This window comes from Nannospalax galili, unplaced genomic scaffold (genome assembly GCF_000622305.1).
Source record: "Nannospalax galili isolate Female #2095 unplaced genomic scaffold, S.galili_v1.0 scaffold127, whole genome shotgun sequence".
Lineage (NCBI taxonomy): Eukaryota > Metazoa > Chordata > Mammalia > Rodentia > Spalacidae > Nannospalax > Nannospalax galili.
The window spans coordinates 1,375,867-1,387,895 of NW_008360326.1; the positions used below are offsets into that span (position 1 = coordinate 1,375,867).

At 41.1% G+C, this 12,029-nt stretch overlaps 1 protein-coding gene across 12 annotated transcripts in view; it reads right to left on the bottom strand.

The window, feature by feature from the left end:
* The window catches only part of Fn1 (fibronectin 1), a 71,562-nt gene extending 59,596 nt beyond the window's left edge, over positions 1–11,966 (bottom strand). For 7 of the 12 annotated variants that reach the window (XM_008825672.3, XM_008825669.3, XM_008825674.3 and 4 more), the window contains exons 1-7: positions 11,559–11,965; positions 10,326–10,454; positions 9,470–9,607; positions 7,865–7,996; positions 6,437–6,574; positions 3,889–4,047; positions 1,119–1,310 (exon numbers count right to left, since the gene is read on the bottom strand). In XM_008825672.3, coding sequence (XP_008823894.1) covers positions 1,119–1,310; positions 3,889–4,047; positions 6,437–6,574; positions 7,865–7,996; positions 9,470–9,607; positions 10,326–10,454; positions 11,559–11,709 — 1,039 coding nt within the window. In that variant the 5' untranslated portion in view covers positions 11,710–11,965. Of the gene's footprint in view, positions 1–1,118; positions 1,311–3,888; positions 4,048–6,436; positions 6,575–7,864; positions 7,997–9,469; positions 9,608–10,325; positions 10,455–11,558 lie in introns of all 12 variants that reach the window. The other 5 variants (XM_017796259.2, XM_029560005.1, XM_017796257.2 and 2 more) reach the window with 1 other exon arrangement.
* Between the last annotated feature and the right edge of the window lie 63 nt (positions 11,967–12,029).

Below are 12,029 nucleotides of genomic sequence, written 5' to 3' on the forward strand. Positions count from 1 at the left end.
ACAGAGAATCATCTGGTTAATTTCAGTTAAAATGCATTACTGTTTAGGATTAAGCCATGGCCCTAAGCTCTTGTTAATGCCACTGATCGCCACTTCTGCTTCCATGACTCAGTTTCTCCATTTGTAAATCTATATTAATACATGTAAATTATGGATCAAATGATGGGGAGATATGCATGCTTATGTTTGGGTCATAAGAAATAGTATGAGGGTATTCTAAGAAAATCTTTTTTCTTTTAGAAATATTTTATTAATTAGTTGAGCGTTTCATACAAAGTATTTTGATCATACCCCTTCCCCCAGCTCCTTCCAGAGCAAACCCCCATCCCCACCTTCCCAACTTCATGTTCTCTTTTTAGAAAAAAAAAATTAACAAGTTTGAAATGCTTGTAGCTCAGAAGAAATGCCTTGGGTTGTTGAAAGCCATCTATAACCCAAAGCCACTGAAAATTGAAATTTAGAGCGTTTCATACAAAGTATTTTGATCATACCCCTTCCCCCAGCTCCTTCCAGAGCAAACCCCCATCCCCACCTTCCCAACTTCATGTTCTCTTTTTAGAAAAAAAAAATTAACAAGTTTGAAATGCTTGTAGCTCAGAAGAAATGCCTTGGGTTGTTGAAAGCCATCTATAACCCAAAGCCACTGAAAATTGAAATTTAGAGTACCTTACTAGGGATTCAGATACTAATGATCTTATACAACATTTCTGACAAAAAAATAATACAAAGCAGTTTGAGCCCCATGATAGGGAGAAAAGTGTACAAATTTTAAAAATTGGAAGAAAATATATCAAATATTATGCTTTCCATCACAGAGAAGTAAGGTTATAAACTTTTATGGTTTCATTGCTTTACTGGTTTTTTGTTTTGCTTTGCTTATTTTTCTGAGACATGGTCTTACCATGTAACTCTGGCTGGGTTGAAGCTTGTAATGTAGACCAGGTTGGCCTCCTACCTCTTCCTAACTTCGCTTGCCTCTGCTTCCCCAGTGCTGGGATTAAAGGTATATACTACCATACTGGCTTGCTTTATATTTAAAAAAAAATAAATATGACATTGCAAAAGGTAAACATAATAATGAATTCACTGTTGTGACTGTTTGCAGAAATAACTCATACCTGTCTCCTGACAGCTGACTCCATTGCCCAGGCAGGTGCAGAGCATTTGCTTATTCCCTTGTGTCTTCAGCCACTGCATCCCCACAGAGTAGACCACACCACTATCCGTGACACAGTGGCCGTATGGAGCAGGCTGGGGGTGAGTCTGGGGTTGGTAAACAGCCGGTCGAACTTCTGTATAGGAGCCCGATCCTAAGAGCATGGAAGTCATGAAATTAGAAAAGAGAAGTCATGAGGTCTGGAGTCTCGGCCTTCGGGATCTCACAGGCATCACTCTGAAATCCACATCATTACTGACTTGGAACTTTAAGAAATGTTCCTCCCATTCCAAGTTTCAGCTTTTGCATTCAGCCCAAGAAGTCATCCATAAGACTGTACCAAATAGTCTCACTTGAGCTACCAGCATAAGATATCTAAGTGACAGACATTATTCTGCACACAACCGAGCAGATACTTCCAACAAACCCTCATCAGGCCAGGAAGCTTGTGTTCAAGGAGCTCACAATTCTCCATGGCGCCCTTCCAACTGGCTTCTGGTCTTTCTCATCCTCACTCTAAGCCTCCGTCCACTGACCTGCTCCTTTATTCCTGGGTGCTATGCTTCTGTCTTGCCCTCACTGATCTCCCTCCACCTGAAGTGGTCTGCCTTCTTTTTCCTCTCTTACAGCTCTCATAAACTCAACATGCATGGGCCTTCCTCTTCCTGAGAAACTCTTCCAGTCAAAAGCAGACATCCTGTCTTCCCTGAAACTATGCTCACTGGAGGGTGCCCTAAAAGGTATCCCTCTTCCTGTATTTTCTCAGCAGAATTATTTGTAGTGTGTGTGTGTGTGTGTGTGTGTGTGTGTGTGTGTGTGTGTATTCCTAAAACCAATCAGTCCTCTTTAGAAAAGTTTCTACTGATAATAATAACAGAATGTGCCATCTCTTGGAACTTTTGGAAATCTGTCTTTCCGAAGCCCACACCCTTTCAGCATCATTGAGACTGACAGTGGAATGACTGATCAAGTGAATCCAGCATCATCCTCAGTGTTGTTGAGCACAAGGACCCAAAGATGCTTCACAAATAGAGGATGTCAATGGGGTCAAATACACTGAGGAGTCAGCCCTGTCTCCACGCAGTGTGCCTCATGAGTCACAATGCAGAGGAACGTAAAGGCACATAGAACAGGCTGTGTTAAGTGTTTTTCAAACCCTTTTGAACAGTGAAATATCTCAGTACATTAGTAACATCATCAAAGTAGTTACTATTTATTGTTCTCCCTGTTTAATTCCCAAATTAATCCTTAATCTATTTCAGTAGATTGATATTTGTAATTTCGTTTTCTTTCTTTTCTTTTCCTTGCTTTGGTCAACAGCTATTCTACTAATGATAATCAGTAAATAATGTAGATACCATCAAATCTAACCCTGCTTGCTTTCATAAGTATTTGGTCAGGATAAAATGTCATCTAAAGAAGAAAAATCTAATTAATATTCAATAAATAATTGCTTGCTTAGAGGCGAAGTAATAAGGCTGGAGCATCATGTAGTAAAATCTAGATGAAAATATATAAGCATAATAATAGGGGAAGGCATCCCCTCACTGTGTCCAAATATGGCCTTGAACTTCTGATCCTCCTACCTCCACTTCCTAAACCCTAGGACTATAAGCTTGCACCACCACATCAGTTTGATTTGGTACTTGGAATCAACCTAGGGCTTTGTGCATGGTAGGCATGCACTCTATGAACTGAGCATTCTCAGTCCCTGGCATTTACATGGGTCCTGGGGATCCAAAATCCAGTCTTTATGTTTATCAACCAAGTACTTTATCTACCAAGCCATCTCCCCTGGCCCTTTGATTTCCTTTTTTTTTTTAATTTTTATTATTTTTTAAATTTTATGTGTATGGGTATATTGCCTGCATGTATGTAAGTGCGCCCACGTCATGAAATGACCACGTAGGTCAGAAGAGGGAGTCAGATTCCCTTAGGAACTGGAGTTACGGATAGTTGTTAGCGACCATGTGGGTGCTGGGAATTGAGCCTGGCTCCCACTGAGCCACCTCCTGAACTTCCCCAAATCTTTTCTTATACCACAAATTATTAATTTTATATTCTTTTAAATTAAAAAAATTATTATTGTTTGTTTTGGTGCTGGGAATTGAACTCAGAGCCTTGGGGTCATGCTAAGCATGTACTGTACTACTGAGCCACAACCTCATTTACTATTTATGTGTGAGGGCTAATACATGTGTGTGCAGGTACATATGCATGGGAAGACCAGAGGTCAGTCTTGGTTATCGTTCCTCCGCAGCCATTCACCTTGCTTTTTAAACAGAGTCTCTCATTGACCTGAACTCACCAAGTAGGCTAGGCTGGTTGGCCAGTGAGCCCAAGATCCTTGTCTCCATTTCCTTAGTGCTGGGATTATAAGTGAGCCTCATCAGGCCTGGCTTTCTTTTCTCTTGGTTCTGGGTATTGAACTCAAGTCCTCAGGCTTCCAAGGCAAGCACTTTACTGAGCTACACCCCAGCCTCAGTGTTTTTTTTTTTTTTATACCGCTGTTATATCTCTTAGAGCCGAACTTATTTCTCACTCACTGCCCCCCACAAGATGCATTTATATTTTTCAAATTTTTCTTCAAAATATGGAAGTTGACATTAAAATTTTTTTAACAACTAAAAATATGTAAATGATTTCAGTTTCTTAGCCGAAACTCTATAAAATCACCCTCAAGTGGCCTGTCAAGCTAGTTCCCAGTCCAAGCCCACCAGGCTTCAGCTTACCAGCTGATGTGCTCTGTGCAGATGCGTGCCTCTCACACTTCCATTCCCCTCTGCCGTTGCCCGTGCAGAGGCACTGCAGCAGGTTTCCACGGTTGTCCTTCTTGCTCCAGGTGTCTCCAATTCTGTAGGATGTCCTCGTGTCCTGGTCATTGCATCTGTCTGTTTGGGAAGAGAAGTGTTCGAATATGTTAATCAGGTTGAACTTGGCAAGTGGTCATTTCAAACCTAAGAAAGGAATATCATAGTTTAATCTAGTAAGTGAGCTTTGGGTAATGTTTATGCTCTGTACTGGTGCTGCAGAGATTAATTTTTAGACAGATGGGATTACATTTTTTTACTTGTAAAGGTGTTCTGTCACCCAGTCCAGCACCACCTCTCTCTTTGCTGAAAATACTTTAGTGTTTTTCATGAAACTAATAATACTTTTTACATTGTTTCTTTGATCAAATTCATTCTCTGCCATCGGACTATTCTTTTTCCTTCAAAGTCTCTCCCAGGCTTTCTCCTAGTAATTCTTGGAATATGGCCCTCTTTTCAATAGGAAACTTTCTTTATAACACTTCAAACAATAGAGAGGTATGCAGGTCTCAGGGGATCTTTGCCAATTGCTTCAAGGAAGCTATAAAATAATAGCAACACACCTTTCTTCACTTGTTATGTAAACACTTTCTGTAGCCTATCAATTTCTTTGGGCAAAATGTTCAGCTTTCTTAACCTACTCCAAAATACCTATTTTTAAAAGTCATTAACAAAGGCACCCAACACCTGGGAGGTGGGGGCAGGAACATCGGGAGTTTCAAGGTAATTCTCAGCTACAGATTGAGTTCTAGGCCAGCCTGGGCTACATGAAACACTGTCTTTAAAAAAAAATGAAGTAAATAAAAATCATCAACAAAATGGCCTCTTTTGATGATCTCATAGTTAAAATCCTTCAAAGGATTTTACTAGTGCTGTAAAGAAGTTGGCCTCAAATGTCCTTACTGTCCCTTCTGAGATTGGCTTGAAGCCTTAATTGCTGCCTCAGGTTTCAAGGTTCCTTTTGTAAAGTTTCAAACTTACAACAGCTTTGGAATTTGTTGAAGCATGAATTAAATCAAATCTGAATATCCTGAGCCTAATTATTTATCTACCAAAAATGTTCATCCAAATTCAAATTCTTTGCTAACAAAAAAAATGTCATGCAAAATGATCAAATATTCCTTCAAATTTATTGGTTCATTAGATCTTTTGCACTTAAATTGTAATGGTATTTAGTCTTCCAAGACTTTTGTGGACTATTGTAGCTTAAGACAAATTAGAAAACTAAGTCAGGGCTGCCAAGATGGCTCAGTGGATAAAGGGGCTTGCTGCCAAGCCTGACAACCTGAGTTCAATCACTGGGACCCACATAGTAGGCCAGGACCAACTTCCACAAGGTGTCCAGTGACCTCCAAACTTACATATGTGTGTCCCTCCTCTACACACAAAATAATAAATAATATTATGTTTTTTTAAATCTAATTCAAGCTCTTATCTATTATTTAAAACTCTTCTAGTAGTAAACTAAGAGAAGGTTCTGAAATAAAAGTCATTTATTCCAAGAAAACTTGAAAGCACTCATTTTGTATAAGGTAATCTAAGGAGGGAAATATGAATTGGACAACAGTCATCCTTTAAAGGGTGCTTAGTAGGTCTGAGAGATGAGGAAAGTTTGCATGCATTTATCACCTACAAAGCACAGCTCTAGGAGTTTCAACAGAGACACTGGATCATGGCGACAGTGCTGGGAGGCTAAGGGGTTACAGCAGGGAACTGGGAAGAAAGCCCAACTGCCAATAATTCAACCTCTATTCTTGCGACATGTCTGTTTGTGTTTGCCTACATCAGTCACATTTGTTTACTGGCTCAGCAGTTGGAATAATACCTAATTAACAAAGAAATTAAATCCACAATACATTGTGGCATAAGAGCAAGAATGGTTAATAAAGAGTCCATTTGCCCAATAAATGAACACAGAGATCAAAGATGCTTTAGTTACCAATGATTTTCCATGAATAATCCCACTTTCCTATTAGAGGGGTAGTGAACACTTTATTTTCACCAGATTTTCTTGTTGTGGCTTTGTGAATAAGCAGTATTTAAACTTCAAACATAGAAGGAAACCTAAACCTCTTGTGCCTTTCCTTTCCATGTCAATAGTTTTCCAAGTAAAAAAAAGATTCATTTACATGTTACTTTAATGATTAATTTCCCTTAGTACTTAAAAAATAGCTCAGTGATAATCTTCTAGTCTATGATGACCCATTTAGCATTTGAATAAACACTAAGACTCATTTTAGTAGCTGGCTGCCTAAGACATCATTGAACTGGTGTATTTTTTCTCTCTCTTATTTAGTCTTCTCAGAAAAAGCAAAATATATTGGTTATACAATTTTTCTTGAAATCCTAAAAATCAAAGCATGTTGGTATATTGGCTATCCTCTAAGTAATACAGTACTACAACTCTCTCTCTAGGAATCCAATAAGCAATACCAGGTCTAATCTTTCAACATAAAAAGCTAAAACATACTTCTAGAGGAACAAGTGATACGGCCACTGCCTTCTCCCAGACAAGTACAGTCCACCATCATCCAGCCCTGGTAGGGCTTTTCCCAGGTTTCCCCGACAACGTAGGAAGTCCCAGCCGCATGATCAAAACATTTCTCAGCTGTAGAAAAAATTGGAGGACAAACAGAAAAAAAGTTATTTAAAATTATGCCATCTCCCTGTAATTTAAAGCGTAGCATGTAAGCAAAAATCCAGCCACATTTTTTTAAGTGGCACTCTGTTTAGAGAGGAAGGCACACCCTGCAACTAAGCACATAGTAAGTAGCCAAACTAAAAGAACCTCAAGCCAAGTTGGCAGCAAACTCTGTTCTCTTAATGAGTACATGGACTGCATTTTCAGCCAGTCCCAAGCTTCCCACCAGTATTTTGAGTAAAAAGAATCAGTGTATATACTCTGCAGGTGGTGACATATGCAACATTCCTATCTTTTTAAAATTCATTAATTTACTAAGTGATACCGGGACTGAACCCAGACTCTTATGCTTGCTTAACCACGTGCTCTACCACTGAGTTATATTTCTAACAATTCCAATCTTAATGATGAATGACCAATTATGAATTATGAATGGCCTAAATAAAACAAGAAGAAAGCTGTTTAGAATTTGAATATCTATAAAAGTAAAGACAAAACAAATTTAAAACATACACACTGTCTGATTTGGAGAATGATAAATGGACAGACCCAAAAAGCTTTGGATAATAGAATTCAACTAAGGCTGAGGCCAAAAGAAACTTAATGTTTGTTTCTAAAGAAATTACCAAGGTATGATGGGAGCACATGCCATTTTGAGCTTCAGTCAATGCATTCCAGCAAAGAAATGTGTGCAAAGTGTCATTTTTTTTCCTCTCATATAACTTATGTCTTGACTAAGGAGAAATTCGAGATCAGATGCAAACAAGGGAAATACTTCTTAAATCTTTTCAGCTCTACCTTGTGGTTGTGAAACAAAATTAAGATTTCTACATGCAGTTAGAACTTAAGGATCTGATTTTTTAAAGACTGGGGGTTGGGAGCTGGAGAGATGGCTCAGCAGTTAAGAGCACTGGCTGCTCTTGCAGAGGACCCAGATTCGAGTCCCAGCACCCACATGATGGCTAACAACTGTCTGTAACTCCAGTTTCCAGGGAATCCAACACACTCTTCTGACCTCTGCAGGCATTGCATGACATGGGTGCACTTACACACATGCAGGCAACACTCAAACACATGAAATAAAAATACATAATTTTTTTAAAAGACTGGGGATCATATAGCATTTCATTATTTGAAATCCCCATTTATCTTTACATTGGAATTCAGATCTGTCCACATACAAGTGATTTTGGCTCCATCTAACATTACAGCTCTGCATCCCCCCCCACCCCACCCACATTCTTGTGAGCCACACACCTATGGGTTTGCAGGTCCATTCTCCTTTTCCATTTCCCAGGCACACACATTCTAACATGTAACCGCCAGTCTCATGTGGTCTTCTCCAGGTATCACCAATCTTGTAGGACTGACCACCTTCATGGCAGCGATCTGTTTAATATAAAAGGCAAATATTAGGAGAAAGTGGGGCAGAGAATCAAGGGGGATGGGTGGTCTCATGTTCTACCTGAGGGAGGTACTTATGTTAGCCAAAATAAGGCACAGATCTGGTCACTCTGGATCAGTTCAGTTACATGTTTAAAGAACAAAGGGAAACCACAGAGAAATCAGAATGGCAAAGAAGAGGTCATAAATAATGGTTTCCCAGGGAGATCCCAGGAAATTGGATTCTAAAACAGAAAAAGGCTGCTAGGCCTGGCCTCCTCTCATACAGCAGGCTGAGCCTGAACTACTTCAATGAAAAGGCCACATGGGGCATAACATGGCAATTTCTGGGAGTAGAGACAGCCTGCATTTTACACTCGGACACAAATTTCACTTTGATGGAAAGCAAGTAGACATATTCAGAACTGTGGAAGTCCTGATAATTTTTTAAATTATTAAATCCACAGGCTGAATTGTCTGCAGGACTGTAAACAGTGTGAACCTTTGATTCTTGAGCTTTGCCAAGAAACCTAACATTAAGTGTTGGGAATAAGGACTGTTCATAAGGGATGATTTTGTTCTTTTGGTTAGAGCCTTTAAAAGGACTTACATACAAAGGATGGTTTTGTGCATGGGTGTTTGTTTGTTTTTAATGCCAGATTATTAGAAAATACTGGTACCCCAGTGGGTCATTCTAGAAAGATTGCTTAGCTGCACGAGAGTTCATGGGAGTCAGTTCAGCACTCCATGTGCCTGGGAAACACACCATGCCAATCATTCTGTGTTATCCTTGCAAATAGATCTATTTCCTGGGATAACTTATTCACTATAAAAAAAAAAAAAAAAAAAAAAAACCAGACTGCATGGCAAACAAGAATGGAAACATGGCTGGTTCACTCATCATGAATGCTTCCCAATCACTGCACATGCACATGATCAGTCTGGCTTGGAGAAGCCCAAGTAATTTAAAATAGGTAACTCCCTTAAGCATATTTAAAAAAAAAAAAAACTATTTTAATGTGTATGACTGTTTCTCTGCATGTATGCAAATGCGCTGGTGCATGCAGTGCCCACAAAGGCCAGAAGAGGATGCTAAATCCCCTGGAACTGGAGTTACAGATGGTTGTTAGTCACCATGTGGGTGCTGGGACTAAAACCTGAGTCCTCTGCATAAAGCAGCCAGTGCTCTTAACCACTGAGCCATGGCACAGGCCCTTTAAGCACATCTTATTGAAATGGAACCCAAAAGATCTACCTGGTTCCACTACGTACTCACTCATAAATCTTCGCACTGACTCCTCCACTCTTGGATTCGTCTTCCAGAAGCACAGGGGCTAGCTGGGTGAGCACATAAGATGATGTGGTATTGGGGTAAATCCCAAAGTAAGAAATGCCCCGTTGTGGGTAACAGAAAATGATAGAGAGGGCAAGAGAAATCATGTTTACGATAACCATCAAGTTACACAAAGTCTTCCTTACTTGCAATAGTGCAGCTTATCCTCCCTCGCCCAGCCCCAATGCAGGTGCAGTCCCAGATCATGGAATCCTTAGGGCGCTCGTAAGTGTCACCCACTCGGTAAGTGTTCCCGGTATACTTGTCAAAGCAAGTCTCTTCAGCTGTGGAGGGGAAAAGGCCCTGTGAGCCTCACACACATTAAAGGCTTTTTTAACCTACAAACCCTTCCAAAGGAAACCCCACTTTTCCATTCTACAAGTAGCATGGCTGAAAGTTGGAAGTGAAATGAGCCGTTCGAATTTTAACCTAGGCTCAAACCAGGCCACAGTTCTTGACCTTTGACAAGCTCTCCTTTGTTCTCTAAATTCATTTTTGTAAAGAATTCTCAGGAAAAAGCCACACCAAGAACTATGATCCTCTGACCGGTTGGACTGCAAAGGAGGACTCCAGATTCCAGGCTGACTGGGGAAATCAAACCAAGGTCCACATGAAAAGCAAACAAATCAGATTCCCCATCTTCCAGCAGGCACTGGCCTTTGTTAACCCTAATTATTTTCCTCATACCTCAGGAGTGTGTCCCTGAAGGAACTACTCTAATTCACAGGAAACATCAAGGGGCTTAAAAGTCTGAGATGTGGTTGGTGGTTTTTCATTGAACTGCAGCTAACAAATCACTCTACAACACGGTGCCTCAAAGTGTGTTTTGGCCCATCATCTTAGAGAGTTAAAGGTCTGGGATAACTTTCTAATAAATAAAACTCTTATAAGTTTTCTTTTTAAGGAACACATGCAAAATCTTTCATTTTCTTATCAAAACTTTTGAGAGAATAAAACAAACAGAAGACTCTGGAAACTAGTTAGGAATATATCCCCACTTACGTTCAGGTTTACTCTCACAGTTAAAACCTCGGCTTCCTCCATAGCAGGTACAAACCAAAGCATTGCCTAAGTAGGTGCGCTCCCATTGTTGGTTTATCTGATAATGTTTTCCATTGTCAAAACAACCAGCTGTATAGAATTGAAGCGGAAAGTTATTACATTTCCATCCCTCCCCTTTTTTTTCCAAATTATTCAACTTTGTTAACTGAATTGCTGAGCTTGAGTGTTAAATACAGAAAGATTACTAAAACACAGATATGAAAACAAGCTATTCAAAGACTTAAGCATTACTTATGTAAGTGGATATTTAGATCTTATCTTTTAATTTAGCTAAAAGATATAAAGTGATATCATTTCTATCTGGCCAAGAGACTATTATCAAAGGAGGGGAAACATTTTCAGAGGCAAATAATTGGAATTAATTTTTAAAACACAGAAGAGATTTTGATTCTCTTAACAAAATATAAGGCAAGAAAACTGTTAGCTGGGTGTGGTGGTGACCATGACTATAATCCCAGCAACTCTGAAGGCTGAGGGAGAACTGCCCAAAGGTGAACTCCAGCCTGGACTACATAGGGAATAAGTACCAGGCTAGCCTTGGTTAGTGTAAGACCATCTCAAAACACAGACGTGGGGGGGGGGGTAAGGAGACAGTTTTTAAAGTTCTCTAGCTAAGGTAAAGGGAAGGCATATCTTTGAAAAACTGGAAGAGTAATTCCAGTCTCTGAAGAATTCCAGGAACCCCAAAGCAATTTGAGTCAATTGCAACTTTTATGTTGGTCAGAAACTCCCTAGCCGTTTAGATGTTCTTTTCCCATGCCCATTTAGAAAATATTTAACCAACTATTTAATAACAAAAGAAATAAGGGGCAGGGGGTCCACACTAATCTCAGATGGAAACCTTAGAGGCACATATCACTTTTCTCGTTAAAGGCAAGTTTTGATTCATTCTAGAATGGTGATCTGAGGGTGGAGAATTTGTTAGGGCACCTGGCGGAGGGGGTGGGGGGACCGAGGAGGTCCCTGTCTTGCAATACATTATTTTTTCCTGAACCCCTCCACCCCCAACCAGCCTATTCAAACCTAGAGCCTTTGTGTCCGCAGCAGGATTCTCTCAGTAAAGCGTGCACTCACGTACACGCGTGCGCGCAAAACTTCAGCCCCAACTTCAGCCGGCGCAAGGTCGGACCCATCCTGGTCACTAGCCAGTTGCAGCCTGGCGTTGATACTCACGCTTGCTTTGACTAACAGCCACGGGGGACTGGGGCTGCACAATTTGCTGAGCCTGCCTCTTGCTCTTCGCCGCTTCCGCGCAGCGCACCTCTGTCCCCAGGCATAGGACAGCCAGCAGCAGCAGCCGCCGGGGTCCCGGACCCCTGAGCATCTTGAGTCGCTGGGAGGAGAGTCGCCCTCCCCAGGAGGCAAGTGGCCACCAAGTGTGGTTCCCTTTGCAACCTGCGGAAAAAGTCTCGGGGAACCGAAGAAGGGGAACAGGGGGTGGGGAAGGTGACGGAGAGAGGGACACAAGAACTGGACAGGACCCGAAGTTGTGGCTGCAGGTTCCTTCTTCCCCGCTCGCGCCCGGGGCTCCCTCTCCTCCCCGTGTGCAGCGCGGCGGGTGCGGGCGGTCTAGCCCCAAGAGCCAGGGTTTATATGGGACAGTCCCTTCCCGCCCCCCGCGAGGCCCTGCGAGCCGGGGAGGAG